This window comes from Trichosurus vulpecula, chromosome 4 (assembly GCF_011100635.1).
Source record: "Trichosurus vulpecula isolate mTriVul1 chromosome 4, mTriVul1.pri, whole genome shotgun sequence".
NCBI lineage: Eukaryota > Metazoa > Chordata > Mammalia > Diprotodontia > Phalangeridae > Trichosurus > Trichosurus vulpecula.
Genome location: NC_050576.1, coordinates 129,045,123 through 129,063,643, shown reverse-complemented (window position 1 = coordinate 129,063,643; position 18,521 = coordinate 129,045,123). Strand labels below are relative to the sequence as shown.

The window sequence follows — 18,521 nt, the reverse complement described above, 5'->3', positions numbered from 1 at the left end:
GGGAAATTTGGAGAGGTAAATTCTAGGTCAATGTAAAGAAAAATTTCCTAACAATCAGCAAGGTTATTACAGTAGTCCAGGCAAGAGATGATGATGGTTTGAAACAGAGTGGTGGCTATTTGAGAAAAGAAAATGAAATAGATGCATGAGATGTTGTGGAAATAAAATCAATAAACAAGACTTGGCAAATGAGTAAAAGTAATATTTTCCAAGTCTTGCAGTATACCCCCATATCACTCTCCAAAAATACTTTACCAGCTGTATTCATAAGAGTACTCTTTTTTCTACATCTTGCTAGCATTAAGTTTTGCTGCTTTTAGTGATTTTTGCTTATGTAATGGATGAGAAGTGGTACCTCAATTTTTTTACATTGGTTCTTTTGATTATTAGTGAGCCTGAACGTTTTTTTCAGATCATTATTTACAATTTTTTTTCCTTTCTAAATTGTCTGTTCGTATACTTTAACTATTTATTTATGGTGGGCTGGATGGTACTCTTCATTATTAACAATTCCCTTTAAATTTTAGATGTTTAAGCTTTTACATGTTTTATTTGCCACAAATTATTTTTCTGAATCTGCTTTTTGTTTTGTTATTAAAAAGCTGTTTTTATGTAATTTATCTAACTTGTCCCAAACATGTTATATCTTCAATAGATAAACATCTGTCCTCTATAACAGACACATGTATGTGCATGTGTATATGTATATATAGATGTGAATGTATGTATCTCTGTGTGTATATACATATGCATATATATATACATATATATATATCTATATGCACACACATGTACATTCCATTTTCTTCCATCTTTCCTATGTTTAAGTCCATGATCCTGAAGAAATTTATTAAGGTATATGGGGTGAGAAAACGACAACAACTACATGGATGGTCTTATGGATGAGGAATGTACCTAATTTCTCTTCTACCACATTGGAATGCCCTTTTCTCAACTATATTTATTAACAGATTATCCTTTTTTCCTGATTCCTATTTTCCAAAGGTTTATTAAATACTCATTATTTGGTTTTATTTCTGGGATGTTTCTTTTTCCGCTAATTAGCCACTGTTTCCCTTAGCAACACCAAGTTTTGAATACAACTGTGTCCTGGAATGTATTTTCAGGTCTGGAAGTACAAGTCCACCTTTATTAGTTTCTGTTACCTTCTCTATATTCTTACCTATTTGGTTTTTCTTTAAAAAAACAAAACATTTTATTGATGCCTTTTTGTCTTTACATCAATCATTTCTTACCCTTCTCCAGACTAAATGTTAAGCAAAAATATCTTGATACAGAAATTATATTGGCAATTTGTACAAAATGCTGTTCTAGTAGTTTCCCACATCGCTATCATGAGGGAGGAGGGACTTTTCATTATCTGTTCTTTAAGATCTTCACTGATTTTTCTGTTACTCATAGTTTGACATCTTTTAAGTGATCTTTTCATTTACATGGTTGTGGTCACTGTGTACATGTTCTTGGTTCTATTCTGTACCAGTACATACAAATCTTCCTCAGTTTCTCTGAATTCCTTGTCACTGTGATTTTGTAAAGCACAATAATATTACATTAACAGTTTGGTTCTTTAGTGAGCATTTAATTATAACTTTTACAATTCTATAAAGAAGTCCACTAATAATTTTATTGGTATCATATTCAATTTGTTTATTAATGTGGACTATATTGTCATTCTTATTCTGTTTTTCTGGTTCAACTACGAACAATAAAAGTTCTCTAATTATTGAGACCCTTTTTTTGGTCAAAAATTTTTATGGTTTCCTTTATAAAGATCAAGTTAATTACCACATAGTTAACATTCTAGGTTGTAAACTGAGTTTCTTTAAAAACAATGTTTTATTACTCTGATGTGGTAGCATGTAAAAGCACAAATGATTTTTGATCTTAAATGCTACAACCCTGATGAATTTTTTTTCTTTTCTGAAAACAGTGGATTTTCTAAGTAATCTATTATACCAATGTACAACAAATTTAGTCCTCTATTTTTCCTAATGTTATGATCACTAGCATTTCCAACACTATGTCAAATCAATATAGTAACTTCTATTTGAACAGACACCTTTGTTTTATGCTAATCTTAATGGGAACAGTCAGTTCAACTACCATGTTGTCTCTGTTTCAAGCAGATTCTTTTTATTGTGTTGAAGAAAAGTCACTCTATTATTTTAAAATTATCAATGAATGTTTGATTTTCTCAAAGATTATTTTTTTAAATTTTTTTCAAAGATTATTTTAATGTCTATTTATATCATAATATTTTTCTGAGTTTTCTTGTTAATATAATAGAATGATATGTAGCATGGGTGCAGAAGTTCCCAAACTTATTTGGCCTACCTCCCCCTTATTTTTATTCAATGCCCTGCAATTGCACCCGAGGCTACTACCACCCACCCTGGATTGTTCATGTGTTTCCGGGCGTGGGGTGGGGTGGAAGGGGCTGTATGCCCACTTTGGGAACCTATGGCAGTAGAAGGAACATTGGGTTTAGAATCACAAGGCCTGGGTCTGAACCCCAGTTCGGCCACATATTGCCTACCTGTGTGGCTTTGAGCAAGTCACTTAAAAGACTTATGCCTCAATTTTCTGATTTGTAAAATGAGGGAGCTGGATATTGAAATGACCTTACATATCTGGTATAAATCCCTTAGACATGATATATAATTTTTATGTGCTATCTTATTCTGTTAGGTAATCTTTTTAATAGCAACAGTGCCCCTTTATTTACTAGACAAATTTTCTCAAGTTTCTTTTTGCCAGGTTAAAAAAATAATGGAATTATTTACTTTGTAAAGGGTATTAGGTAGTAGCCTTCTATATTCCTCTACGTATATGAATAATCTACTTATTAAAGGAATTATTTAGTCTTTAAATGTTTGAAAAAAATTACTTCTGGTACTTTGGTCTAGGTACTTTGTATGTAAGGGAATTCACTGATACTTTCACAAAGGTTATGCCATCAGGGTAAAAGCTCTGATAAGATACACACCAAGGTAGAACAGCTTTGGGTTTGGTTCTAGCAACAGACCATGCCTACTCTAATTTAAAGACCAGCCTAGCTATAAAAACAGATAGGCTCACAACTATCATGACCACTAGGTGCTGAATTCTTTGGCCATGGTAGCCCATGAGAAACAGAAAAAACAACAGAGAAATAAATGGCCCTCAGTCCTTTGAGTGGAGAACAGCAGTAAAGCAGGGCAGAAGATTCTAAGGCAAAACAGCGTGTAAACTAACTATAAATATACAAATACTGTTGGTACTCTAAATGTGAGATCTTTGTCTAACAATTAACAACCTCATAGACTATTATATGGACAGAACAACATTAATATCACCCCTCTCACAATAAATGACATCAAGAGATAAAGAAGTTACACCTTAAATGGAAAGATGGCTCAGGTTCTCCTTGAAGAGGCAAATAAATCAATTAGAATAATCATGTGCCCAAGAGAACATAAATAATTCATGGGACAAATGTATATTTTGCCTTACAGTGCTTATGATGATCATAAGCAAAAAGACTACCATGAAGATGACTGCAGCTTGTGCACTAGCATTTAATGAAGAGGAAAGAGAAATTCTACAAAGAATTTGACAAGATTCTCCAAAACAAAGCAATAGATAATCTTGACCACTTGTTCATATTAATTCAAAGGTGGGCATACAGAAGGTCAGTGAAAAAAGTGTTGGAAAATAGGGATCTGTCTCAAAAATAAAAGAGGCCAAACAGCTGCAGATTATGCAGACTCCTCTCCACATATCATAAATATTCAGTAGAGAAAGATGGAAGGTGCTGGAACATACCAAAGAACACCATAAAAAAATGAAACCAACTATATGGCAACAGATAAGAAATGTCTGGTTAGTGGTACTGGATTTATTTCTGAGTCAATCATTGTATGTAGTTGGATAATTGACTAGTTAGAGCAAAGGTCAAAGTCAATACCAAACTAGGAGAAAGAATCAAAGAGGAGAAGGCACTACACAGAATTTTGACAAGTCTAATATGATATTTAAGTAAGATGCGGACCCTGAAAATTAAGACAAGGATAAAGTTTAAGTCTGTGTTTACCACCCTTCATACAGAAATGTGAACCATGCAAAACAATCTCCACAGCAAAGAGGCCCAAAGATTCTGTAGAAAACTTTAGCAAGCAAATATTTGGCTTCCCTGCCAAGAAGAGGTAGTGCTAGTTCAGAGGTCATTTTCAGAACATTATGAAGGAGAATGGAAAATTATTAGCAGTACTGCCTCATAAAATAACAAAAAGCAGAGTGGAAAATATGCCTATCAAAGGCATGGGGTGAGACTCAAGTAGGCCAAATCATCCTGAGTACACTTATAGATGAAACCAAAAGGAGGACAACAACTATATTACAAATAGAACATACATAGTCATTTCTACTCAATTACCACAGTGCTTGATGTGCATGAATAGGCAGATATAGCACTTAAGAAGATGAAGTCAGGGAGAGTGAGTCAATCACACAAATATACACAAAAGGAACTGGTGTTGGAGGTGACAATTCTGAAAGTACTAAGGGATTGATTTTCAAGCCACTTCAAGGAGGAAGGTATCAAATAAATGGGAAAACAATCATGAATGGCATTATTATGAACAAAAAAAGGTGATGAAGAAAACATCAGCAACTACCAACCCATATGCCTACTTTCTCCTCTTTATAAAATCTTTAGAGAATAAACTATGCACATATCAAAAATAGCCTTAACAAAAATATGAGACAGGGCACAGGATAATAAGATCACAGGTCTGAAGTTGGAATCGATCTTAGAGATCATGTAGTTCAACCCCCTCATTTTACAGATGAGGAAACTGAGGTCCCCAGAGTTCAAGTGACTTACCCAAGATCACACAAGCAGTAAGTAAAGAATGGGGACTTGAAATCAGTTCTTCTAACTCCCGGGGCTTTTTCCCCATTTACATTGTACTTCTCACCACTGAAGATGACTTTCTATAGGAGAAGACAACTTTAAAGGCACGACTGAAGGGTACTGAGAGAGTTTATTGTTCAATTAAAGTATCTTTATTCAGCAAAGCAAAAAGCAACCTTAAAGAGTCTTCTCCAACAAACCATCTACCACGGACATGTTAAGATCACAGAAGATTTCTTGATAGGCAAAATATCAGAAATAATTTTGTTCAATGACCATATAATTATCCATATCAAGCTAAGATAAAACAAGGAAACATGAGGATGTTCTTTGCAGAAACCAAATTGGAAAGACAATCTCTATGGATGGTAAATTCCTCTAGGCACTCCTATTTGATCCTACATCATGAAATTGTGCTAATTTCACTAAGACCCAGCCTACTACAGACCTACTTCGATGAGATCCATAGCCACTCAAAAGAGGTAAGTCTAACAACCCCCAGATTAAAAACAAAGTGAATGAAGAATACCTATTGCCCAGACTATGCAATGCAGTTGGATTTGCAGCCCATAGAGTTAATCCATCGGTACATTAATGTTTTACAGGTACAGCAAATTGACAATGAGTTGGACCCAGAATTGAATAGGAGAAAAGCAGGCTACTCTGTATTTGGGAAACTACATTATTTTCAATGACACCAAGGGGTACTCTGATACAAAAACCTATTTAAACATTTTTTAAAAAATTATAAACTACCAAAGAAAATAATGAAATACAAGAAAAGTGGTAAGATCTTACCCCTAAATATTAAGACTTCTAGTATTTAGCAAGGCAGAAACAAATAAAAGAACAGAGAAGTAAAGAATACATTTTTCAGCTTTTAAAAACATCAATATTCTCCCAGTGGTAGAATAGCACGATCTCACAAGCCTAAGGGCAATGGAGAAGACAAGTAGCTTGCAGCACAGTAACAAGAACCACTTTCATGCAAAAAGTGGCATAAAGGAAGGACATCACTAAGAAAATGTGTGATTGGTAAAGATGGTGGCATGACTGATGGATAACTACACTCTGATACCCAAGAAATTTTAATGCCTAGAAGAACTTCAGCTTGTTGGATGATTCTTCTCTGGAGATAATGGAAAAATGTGGACAAGAATTGCTCAAAATGTGAAGGTAAGGATAGTTTGCAATTTATACTAGTATAGGGAATACCATATAGATGAGATCAGAGCCACTGAAAAATTTATTGATAATGTCCTATTTCTTCCTCAAAGATGAAATACTTAAGCTATGAATATCTATTTGTGTTAGTTTTGGTAATTTATAGTCTTGTAAATAACTATCCATTTAATTTAGCTAATTTATTAATATTATGGTTGTGATTTATGGAATGTTGATTTCAGAGAAATTATAGTTGAGAATCACCAAAAGGGCAATAGTAGGCCTAAGTAGCTTGCAACTCATTAGCAACAAAGAATTGCAAGGGAGAAGCAGCTTAAAGGCTTAAGGACTGACTTTGTTTAGTCCTCATTCTTGATAGCAAGTTCCTTTTTCCATGTTTGGGGCAGTTAGGTGGCACGATGAAGAGAACACTGGGCCTAAAATCAGGAAAACCTAAGTTCAAATCCAGCCTCAGATACTTACTATGCAACCTTGGCTAAGTCACTTAACCTTTGCCTCAGTTTCCTCAAATGTAGAATGGGGATAATGATAGTACCTACCTCACAGGGTTGTTGTGAAGGTCAAATGTGATAATATTTGCAAAAGTACTTAATACAGTGCTTAGCACACAGCGGTATATGCACGCTTATTCCTTTCTCTTTCCTTCTACATGTCAGACCACTCTTTTATCAGTACCCTCAGCTGGAGCATTCTCTACGTGCAATACATCCCACCTGTGTCCTGGGGTGCTCCTCTTTCTCCATAAACTATTCTCTCGTGGTGATTTTATCACTGAGAGCTAATTTATCACTTCTGTGATGACTTCCAAATCTACATATCTAGCTCTTATCTTGCTCTCAAACTCTAACCTCATATCACCAGCTAGTGGACATCTTTATTATGGCATCTTAAGTGGTATCCCTACCCCTAGTCTCCAACTACCACTACTCCATCCCACCCCAATCTACACTCCACAAACCTGCAGAAGTGGTATTTTTAAAGCAAGACCTGACCTGCTTACTCCTCTGATCAAGAAGCTTTACTGGTTCCATACTCTCTCTAGGATAAAATCCAAGTTTGGTGCTTAAAGCTTTTCCTAATCTGGTTCATGTTTTGCATTACTCCCCATCACATACTCTGTGTTCAGCCAAATAAGGTTTTTTTCCTGTATATGTCATGTTCTCCTTCCCCACTTTTGCTTCTTAGAATCCCTAGCTTCCTTTAAGGCTCAGCTCAACAGCCACCTTCTATACTCAGCCATTCCTGATCTTCCCCCAGCCCAGTTGTTAGTTCTCCTCCATTTCCCGGAATTTACTCTGTATTCATTTTATTTATTTGCATACATTTCTCCTCAGTGGAACATGACTCCTTAAGAGCAGAGAACATTGTGTTTTTAATCACTATCTCTAGTGTCTAAACCTTTGTACACTGTACAAATACTTGTTGAATTCTATAGAATAAAGGATGTCATCAGAGAGACATGACTGAAAAAGGAAGTGGACTGATCATGCAGTAAGAATAAGCAATTACTAATGGATAAGTACAATTCTCCATTTACATTCATGAAATGTCAAAAGGAGGAGAGGCAGCATACTTGTGGACCCTTATAGAAGATTTATAAGAAAACATGAACAAGAGTCACATAGGACGAGAAGCCACAAATAATTCTTGATATGTGCTGGTGAAAACTGTGTCCACAGATCCAAAGAAATTTATTAGACTATATTTGTAACTTGATATTTCCTGGTGATATCAATCTCTTTTGTGTTTGTTTTCTAATCTTGGTGATTATGTTTTCTTTCTCCTTTTAAAAATTACTTTTGTTAATGGTTTATAAATGTTATCAATCTTTTTGAAAACTGAACTCAAATGCATTTATCATTTCAATTTTTTCCTACTTTATTTCTGCCTTTAACTTTATCATCACTTTTTCTACTTGCCTTTTAGATTATTTGTTTTCTTTTTTTTTCCTTTTTAGACATTTATATATCTAACAGTTTATTTAGTGAATTCAGATATGTTATTTCTTTGTTAGCCTTTTCATTAGATTTGTCATATTTTGACAACAGAGAAAGAATATTGATAAGCTGGATGGTGTCCAGAGGAAGGCAGTCAGGATGACTGCAGGACTGAAGTTCATGCCATAGGAGGACAGTTTAAGGAACTGACTGAAATGTTTATCCCAGAAAAGAGTAGACTTATGGGGAATATGATAGTTGTCTTCAAGCAAATGAAAGCCTATCATATGAAAGAGAGATTAGACTTACTGTACTGACTCCAACTGGGCAGAAAAAAGGAGTAATGGGTGGAAGCTGCAAAGAATATTTAAGTTTGATAAAAAGACAATTTTACTAACAATGAGAGCTATCCAAAAGTAGAATGGGCTACCTCAGGAGGTAGTAGGTCTTCCTTCACCTGAAGTTCCAGTGTATTTCAGACCAACCTCTTAATTTAAATCTAGTTACCTATATTTTTATGTTAAAGGTGTTTATTGTAGGTAGTAAATTAATGGTTTTTTTTTTTAATCTATGACACAACTTTTTTTTTGGAGGCACTTGAGTTAAGGGACTTGCCCAGCATCACAGAGCTAGCAAATGTCTGAGGGTGGATTGGAACTCAAGTCCTCCTGACTCTAGGGTTGGTGCTCTATCCATTGTGCCACCTAGCTGCCCCTATGACACAACTTTCAAAAGGCAATTCAGGTCATTCAAATTTAATCTAGATAACTTACATATTCGAAATGTTAAAATCAATTTTGTCTTACTGATTTTTTTCCTTTTCCCTATTTTTTCTCAATATTAAGGTGAAATGTAATTTAGCTTATTTTTTCTATCATAACTGTTTTTACATTAAAATTAATTAACTTTAACAAAACTCTTATCCTTTAGAATACTATGGCAGCTTTATAATTCTTTGACGTTTTACTTCTTTTTTGGTTAAAGGCAGGAAGTTTGTTTTGGGATCACCAAGCCCTTTCTTTTTATATTTCTTTTATTATTTTATATTTCTTTATTTGTTGTTTATTAATGGCTAGGTGGTACAGACTTAGAGCCAAGAAGATCTAGCTTTCTAGCTCTATGCAAGTCACTTCTATGCCTCAGTTTACTGTGAGGATCAAATGACATAACACGTGAAGTGCTTTGCAAACTTAATGCGTTACATAAATGTTAGCCATTATTATTGCTTGTCAATTACAAATTGCTTTTATTTACAAACATGGGTGTTTAGTTCTGTTTTTTGTTAACTCACAGACACTAATTTGTTTCTATTTCACTTACAAAGGCTTATATACGTATCATATCTAGTGATTTTAACTATAGGTAATAACTCATACTATTATTTTTAATATCTTATCACTGAACTGATTTAGTACTAGGGATTAAATATTAATAAGTATTTAAATATCAATAAGTATTTTTCATTTTTGAGTTTTTACTGATCAGCTTATCGAGGATAGTTTTTGAATTTTAATCTTTTACCTTTGAAATGACATGCTCAAATTTGCAGGAAAAATAATTTAAAAAACTTTTATGCTTTTTAGACTTATATAAGATGATATTTCAATTGGTGGTTTTAATAGGTAATTTTCTTTTTCTTTCTCAATGCTTAAGGTTTTTTTGTCCTTATAATTCAAAGATTTAACAATTATATTCCCAAGAAATTTATATTTTGGACTTTTCCACACTGTAGTCTTATGAATTGTTTGTAATTGTGGCATATTTTCTATTCATTTGCTCTGCTAGATATTCTCCAAATACCACATGCCACTGCACAATCATCACAGGTTTTATGCCAAATTTTTTTGTAAGGGGGGGGTTGGGTGGGGGTGTGACCATTATGTGAAACTTTAAAAAAAAAAAACTTGTGCTGGTATTACTTAAAAATCATTTATTATTAAACTGTCTTTGGTGCAAGATTAGGATGCAAGGAATACTTGTGAATACATGTCAAAATTAGGAAGATGCAAGTCCTACCATATCACATGACTTACTCATGGCAGTTTCACCTCCCCACGACAATACAGTTAGTACTGCAGCTCTCTAAACAAACCAGCAAGTCAGCTTTCAGAAACATACTGACAATGCGCATGTGCTGAGAATTCTAGGCTTGAGGCTTGCCATGCATGACAGATAAATGCATAACCCTATGCCATTGGTAAATACATTGCTGCTCTGTTCACCTTTTAAATGGCATGATGAACAGTATTATACCATGCAATGATTATATGATGAAAGGCTATAAACCAAATTTTGGACTGAAAAGCAAAACAAAACAAAAAACAGGGTGCAACAATTATGCGGTGGCAATGATTATACAGTGAAATATAGTTCTTTTAACATCATGTTTAATTCTTTTTCTTGAAAAAAAGAATTCATAGTGATCTAAGGTTTGATCTTTTTATTTTGTCTTTCAGGTCTTATTTTGGACTGTTTGTCCATTAATTGATCTTAATCTGTTACATTCTGGAATTTTTCTTTTACTTGAATTTTCTACTGATTTTTTGCTTATGTGCATTTATTCTGCCTTTTTGTTGTTTCTATTCATATTCTTCTTTTTTCCAGGTTACTTTGTATTTTTTATAATCATTCTTTTATCTCTTTCCATGCCTTTAATTGAATCAGTCTTAGTCTAATTTTTTTTTAGATCTATGTGTAGATTTTACAAAGTACTCTTCATACAAGCTCTCCTTTTTATATTCATATCAATCCTATAAGGTAAGTACTATAGACAGGATTATTAAATCAACAAACCTATTATTAGATTTATTTCTTCTACTCCTATTACCTGCAATGCTCCTACTACTGCTGTTTCAGTCTACATCACTACAGAAATTTTATCCCTTGACATTTTATCTTATAATTTCTTTATCTTATCAGCATTTTTACTTAATTAGTTCATTGCTCAATAAATTTTATTTTTGTCCTTCCTAGGGTTATCCTTTCATTCCATCCTCTTTCTTGCTACCTTTTCTAACTTATGAAAAAAGTTTTGAATGAGGAAATATAAGATCCAAGTTCCTGATAACTTAAGAACCAATGGTCACTGCTGTAGTAGAAAAGGACACCAAGGTACTACATTGTCTGCAATCTCCTGACCTTTCCTTTGAAATGGGGAATAAATTATAGGAGTTCCTGCAGGAGATGAAGGTATGATTTTTTTTCTGCTATTTCTTTTGGTCTCCATTTAAACTCCCCCTTGCTATTTTCTCTTGTTTTTTCCACTGGTTCCTTCTCTCTTGTTCTAAGATTAAGTGATATGGCAGTGCAGGCTGTTGTTACCATTCATATAGACTATTAGAAAATAATACATTTCTACCAATTTTTTGTTTTTCTACCTCTTTAGCTTCAACAACCCACCATAACAAATCAAAGTAACTGAAATCCACTGATAATTGTGGAAAAAAATTCATGTGATCGTCCCCTAAGCTAACTAGAAGAGTTGCTAACTAATAGAAAACACAAACAAAAAAAAAGATAAAAAACAAGAACAGTCGAAAAAGGGATAAACAGCTCTTAAATAGGAAAGAGGTACCTGTAGTGGAGTAATTTATATGGTGTTTAAAACAAAAAGGTAAAAAAGGTTTGTTAGCCTATTTTTAAAGCCTATTATTAGCCCTTTTTTTTAAAGCCTAGTTAGCCTACTAAAATAATGTACATATATGGAAAAATATATACAAACCAACTTTTGGTTGCCTGTTTACTACTTAATAAAATTCTTAATGATCAAAGATCAACTATCCTGAGTTAGGAGAAAAATAAAAGAATAAAGGCAAATAATTAAAGCTTTTCCTCAATTATGTTGGACCATGATTGTCTGATAAAAAATTTACTGAAAAAGAAGGCCACTTAAGAACTCTGATCAACACAATGACCGATCACATTTCCACAAGCCCCATAAACACTCTACTGAAAGAGAAGTAGGTGATGGATTTAGAGTGAAGACTGAGATATATATTTTTTGGACATACCCAAAATGGAAATTATTTTTGCTTGACTAAACATTTGTTACAAGGGTTTTTCTTCTTTTTAATGTGGGAAAGAGAAAAAAATATTGTTGATTGAAAAAGATCAAATTTGATTTAAAAAGAAAAGGCCAGCAGAAATCACTACTGTGGCCTGCGTTAGAAAACCTTTGGATATCACTCCTTAAAACGTCTGAACCTTTGCCAAGGCCTAAAAAAAATAACACAAAGTCTTTGCTCTCCTCTCTACATACCTTGGAAGTTGTGCTTTAACTTGTTTTTGACACAAGTTGTGATATCTTTCCACTTTCAGAAATCCCTGATTCAGCATTCTCTGGCAGACTAAGTCCATTCGCTTACAAACCTACAAGATGGAGGAGGAACAAAGAAAAAACAAATGTTATTAGTGCAGATTCAATACTGGACAAAAAGTTCTTTCAAACTTTTCCAGTCTCCTCTTTACCACTTCCATTAGCTTCCCAGTCTGATTCTTTACCAATTAAATGGAAGCAAATCCTCTGCCATATACTCTCTCCATAACACTCCAAACATACTTCCTGTTTGTTTGCAAATAATGTTAAGATAAAATTAGTTTTTATATTTCAGTTCAATTCACCAAGGATTTAAGTCCCTACTATGTGCTAAAACTGAGATACAAAAACAAAAATGAAACAATCCTTGCTCCTCAAGGAACTTAAAATTTGTACTGTAACATCCTGAATGTATCTTTAATGGAATTATGTGGCGTAGATAAAATCCTTGTAAAAGGGGATTAGCTTCTTTATACATGTGGAGACATGGTGACATACAAATAAATGGTTGCTAAATGATTTAATTACATAGTCACAGATTCTAATAGGACTGAACTAGATATTAAAATCATAGGTTTAGTACTGGAAATGACCTCAGAGCTCATCTGGTCCAACTCTCTCATTTTACAGATGAAGAAACTGAGGCGAAGTTTCTTATCCAAGGACCTGGTAACAGATTCAAACTCTGGTCTTCTTACGTCAAGTTCAGCACTTTTCTCACTGCATTTGTCTCTTTCAACTCTAAATACTATGAACTTACACTTGATACTACTCTAAGTCTTGCAAGCATAGAAATTACATAGAAATCAAATGACCAAGCTTGGCTCCAAGGAAGACATAGGAAAATGTATCTCCCATTCTTTGCACAGACATAAAACTATGTGAAGACTATATGTCAAACATTATATATAATGTTGGATTTGACTGATGTCTTGGTTAGTTTTACTGAACTTTCCTCCCCCTTCTTTTTTATATATTTGGAAATGTATACAATATAAAAAAAAATCAATAAAAAATTTAAAATGAAGTTTCATATTAAAAATAAGATCTTATTTATAATTTCTCTTACTATTATTACAATTATTAGGGATATAGCAGCTAGGTGGCGCAGTGAGTAGAGCACCGGCCCTGGAGTCAGGAGGACCTGAGTTCAAAAGTGGCCTCAGACACTTGGCACACACTAGCTGTGTGACCTTGGGCAAGTCACTTAACCCCAATTGCCCTGCCAAAAAGCAAAAAAAAAAACAAACAAAAAAACAATTATTAGGGATATTATTATTGTTAGTATCATAATTATATTTTTATATAGAACTTTAAACAGCTCTTTTCACTCATCCCACTGGGGCTCCATAACAACCCTATGAAGAAAGTAGTATAATTATCATTAACCCCAATTTATACACAAGGAAACTGATGCTCAGAGATTAAGTGGCAAGCCCCAAGTCATATAGAAAGGACTTAAACTCAGGTCTTCTGACCCCAAGTCTTGACATACTATCAGCTTACAGCAGAGCCTTAATCAGCCATCAGGCATGGGAGAATGGTATGTTCCAGTTAATTCAATTTTCTTAACTTAGAAATTGTCTGGGAAGTCCTTTGTTTCACTCCTTGCTTAGAAAACAATAATTCACATTTACATAATCATTTAAAATTCGTAAATTTCTTCCCTCTAAAAAATCCTGTGGGATATCATCCTCATTTTGTGGTTAAGGAAAATGAAATTCTGAGAGGCTAACTTATTTGCCTATAGCTGAACATTAGACTAGTAAGTGGCAAAGCTAGTATTCAAACTCAATTCCTCTATCCAGAAGTCTCAGGGTAATCGAGTAAACTAAGGGAAAAAAACTGATTAGACAGAAGGAAAATAGTGAAAAGAAATGATATTATAAAAATGAACATTGGTGACATATCACACAAACAGAGATTGGGGCATTGCTCCAGGACAGGTAAAGCTGGGTAGGAAATTTCAAGAACTTCAGCCAACATCTATGCCTAAGGAAGAAGCCAGGGAGGTCAAATAGCTTGATTGCTTCATGGAATTCCTAAGGAAACACTCCTGCAGCCTAGGACTAGGGAGGGAGGGAGGCATTTCAAGGCTCACTATAAATTTATGTTTCCTCATCTGAACTAGGCAATTGTTTTACTCTTTTGCTAACTGGCTACTGCATTCCTCAAAGAGATAGTTTCAAATGTCTTCTCAAGTCTTCCACATCCCCACAATGCTGGATAAGGACCTAGCTGTATACTTTACTGAGAAAATAGAAGTCATCTCCCTGTCTTTCCCCCTATTCTGCATCTCAACTCCCCTAAGAACATCTTCCATCCTTTCCCCCTTTATTTCAGTCTCTGATGCAGAGGTGGCTTTTCCTCTCAACAAGACCCACCTCTCTACCTGCTTCCTTGATCCCATCCCCTCCTAGTCTTCTCTAGCAGACTGCCCCCTCCTGAATTATCCCCTCTTTCTATTAAAAAACAAACAGCCCCCCCCCCATGCCCCTTTTTTATTATGGACTTGTCAAACATCAACAAATACAAAGAACAGGAAATGAGGACTGTATGTGACATTGTGATCTTCTAATATGTACATCCTGTTGTTTTTAAAGTATAAATTAACTCCTAGGTTCTCCTATCTGTCTGACTCCTACAACATCATCCCTTCTCAATTTCCTTTTGCTCTCTGTATATTTTTAAAATGTTTCACTGATGCTTTTTTTTAGTCTCACTCTCACCATCTGTGATTGCTTTCCATTAACTCCTCTCTCCTTAAAGCACTCCCTTGTAGAAAATAAGTACAAACAATAACAAATCCATACATAGACTGGGTCTGAAAATATGTCACATTCTGCACCTTTGGTGCTTGGATGCTCAGTCAAGATATGGGAATCAATATACAGTATTCAAACTCCAGTATTCTGGAGTCATGATTGGTCACTGCATTGATCAGAGTTCTTAAGTCTTTCACAGTTGCTTTTCATTACAACATTCTAGTCACTGTACAAATTGTTCTGCTTTTGGTCACTGTACTCTGCACCACTTCATAAAATCCTCCTATGTTTCTAGGAAATGGTTCCTTTTATCATTTCTAATGGCACAATAATATTCTTATATTCATATACCATAATGTGTTCAGACATTCCTTACATCCTCTTAGATTCCAGTTTTTTTTTCTTTTGCCACAAAAAGAGCTGCTATATATATATATATTTTTATGTGAGGTCCTTTCCCTTGACCTAGTAGTAGTGGTATCACTAGGTTAAAAGGTTTTCACAGTGTAGGAACTTTTGGGGTATAATTCCAATTTGCTTTCAATGGCTAAACCAATTCACAGCTTCACCAACAACGTATTAGTATGCCTATCTCCCTATAGTCATTATATAGCTCATTTTACAGATGAGGAAAGTGAGGCAAACAGGGTTAAGTGACTTGCTCAGGGACTCACAGCTAGTGTTTGAGGCTGAATTTGAATTCAGGAAGATGAGTCTTCCTAACTCCAGGTCTGGCATTCTATCCACTGGACCATGTAGCTGCCCTCTTTGTGAAATTACCATGCATCTACTCTGCATAAATTTTGTAACTATTTCTATGAGGACATGTTATTTTGTCCAACAGAATATAAACTCCTTGAAATAAGGGATTATTTCTCTTTGGTCTTAGTATCTATAAGACTTAGCATAGTTCCTGGCACATAGAAAGCACGTGATAAAATGGCTGATTGACACAGGGGCCCCCTCCAAATCCTTCTCACAGCCCAGCAACCAGAGACAGGCTGGGAAAACCACCTCCCACTTCCACAACTGGCCCATGGTAGTAGGAGAGGTGATCCCTTTTGGTTAGGAACAAGTTGTAGGATCATTCAATACACACTTATTAAGGAACTTACTACAGGGAGAAACAATGTGCATACATATAAGTACATGCATATTATATACAAAATGAATAGAAAGTAGTTTTGGGAAGCGGGCACTAGAAGCAGGGGGACCAGGAAAGGGATTCAGGTAGAAGGGAAAAGTCACAGGGACTTCCCCCAACCTAGAATTTTTTTCCCCCCCTTGAATTTTTCTCCCGCAGAGATCTCAGAGGTTGGCAGCTAAGCAGAAAGATCAAGTTGAAAATAAAAAAATCAAGAGAGGAAGAGAAATACCCAAGTAAAATAGGAGAGTAATCCCAATATAGGTACTTCCTAAATTCCAATGGAGGAAAGAGCAAAAACAAAAAGATTATAGCCAGTTCAATTCACAACTGTTCTTTCCAAAAGAGTTTGCCTGAAATGGGATGATAAATGGGCGAGGTAGTATGGCACGGGGGAAAATGGTAGGATTTGAATTCAGAGTATCTAAGGATAAATCCCAGTTCTACTACCTGGGGTGAGCCACTTTGCTAATCTAGGCCTTGACTGTATTTTGCAGATGGAGGTGCTTGCTCAGAGTAACAAGACTAAGGTCTGATGCTCTGGAAGGGCCTGTGTCCCAAATGGAGGAGGCCAAGTGAATTTCCACAACCTTGCTTAAGTGTGTTGGCATAGAAGTCAGGAGAACGAGGTGCCAGTACCTGCTCTGACACCAACTCGAAGTCTCCATTTCCTCCTCTGTAAAATGAAGGAGTTGAACAAAGTTGGCTCTAATGTGAGTCTGAATCTGGGTTCTACTTGTCTGCACTTTAGCTTCACTTTAACTTCAGGAAGTGTTGAACAAGCCTTCCTTGGTGACCTTGGGCAGGTCACTTTTCCTCTCTAAAGTCTCAAGTTTTTTTCTTGGTAAAACCAATAAGATCAACCAATATCTTTTCCAGCTTTACCACTACATTTATGAGTTTTTTTAGGGGTCAAAGGAAAGTTAACTTCAAACCTTCTTTCAGCCCTCTACTCAAAAGCATGTTTGTTACAAAAATGAACACTCTCTCCTCTCCCAATAGTAATCAAACTTCTTACATGCCAAGCTTGAAGAAACCACTGAAAATTCTTAATAACTATGTGGTAAGGCTGGGAAACAGGAAGCTACCTAATGGCCCCCTCCTCTGAGGCTAGTTTCCTCAACAATGAACTTAAGTGTCTTAAAGGTTTCTGCTGATTCACCCCCACCATCAGGTGGTATCTGCCTCAACACCAATTGAGGGTATCTTTCATGCTGTTCACCATAGGTATGGTTCGCCCTAGATGTAAGAATTCCTAGTTACAGCTGTGCATCACACAGATTATGATTTCAATTTTTTTTTCTTAGAATGGTTTTAGTCTGGCCAGATAAATGATAGTAAACATGAACATTTCAGAAGAAATGTCATAAGCACTTCTAGCCATACCTGTAAAATACAGTAAGTTCACTGTCAATGAATTGACATCTGATTAATCAGATGAATACTATCAAATGATCTTTTTGTAGCAACAAATTCTAAGTATGTGAAATAAAAACGAATTTTATTTAGGCTGATCTGACTTTTAGCTTGATCTCCTTTTGTTATTTTACTAATGGAAAGAACTGCATTTATCAATTACTCGAGAAGCATATATTTAGTACTTCCTATTTGTCAAGCACTATATTAAGAACTGGGTATATAAAGAAAAACAAAAACAGTCCCTATCTCAAGTAGCTTACATTCTAATGTGACAGACAACATGCACACACATGGGGGATATACATAATATATATACATATATAATATATATATTATATATATATACACACACACACACACACTATACACACACATAAGTATATGTGTTTACATACATAAATAAAAAAGTTTCAGGAAAGTAACCTCATAAAGGAAAACATTACCAGTTGGGTGGACGGGGAAAGGGATCTTATAGAAGGTGGTGTATGAGCTGTGTCTCAAAGGAAGCCGGGAACTCTAGGAAGCAGAGGTGGGGAGGGAGAGCATTTCAAGCATGGAAGACAGCCAGTTCAAAGAAAAAGAAATGTAACTGAATGTTGAGTGTGAAAGGTGGCAAAGCAGATCAGTATGACTAGACCATAGATTTGATGGAGGAAAGTAACGAACAAAAAGACTAAAAAGATAGAAAAGGGCCAGGTTATGAAGAAATTTAAATGACAGAGTCCTAGGCAATAGGCTACCACTGGAACCTATTATATGGGGAAGGGGCAACATACTCAGACCTATGCCTTAGGAAAAACTGCTCTCGTAGCTGTGTGAATTGTAGTGGAGAGAGAAATGA

The 18,521-nt window shown here is 35.1% G+C and overlaps 1 protein-coding gene across 1 annotated transcript in view; it reads right to left on the bottom strand.

Annotated features, from left to right (window-relative positions):
* The window catches only part of FBXO28 (F-box protein 28), a 61,637-nt gene that overhangs the window by 32,395 nt on the left and 10,721 nt on the right, over positions 1-18,521 (bottom strand). Inside the window, exon 2 of the mRNA XM_036754694.1 lies at positions 12,296-12,405. Coding sequence (XP_036610589.1) covers positions 12,296-12,405 — 110 coding nt within the window. The remainder of the gene's footprint in view (positions 1-12,295; positions 12,406-18,521) is intronic.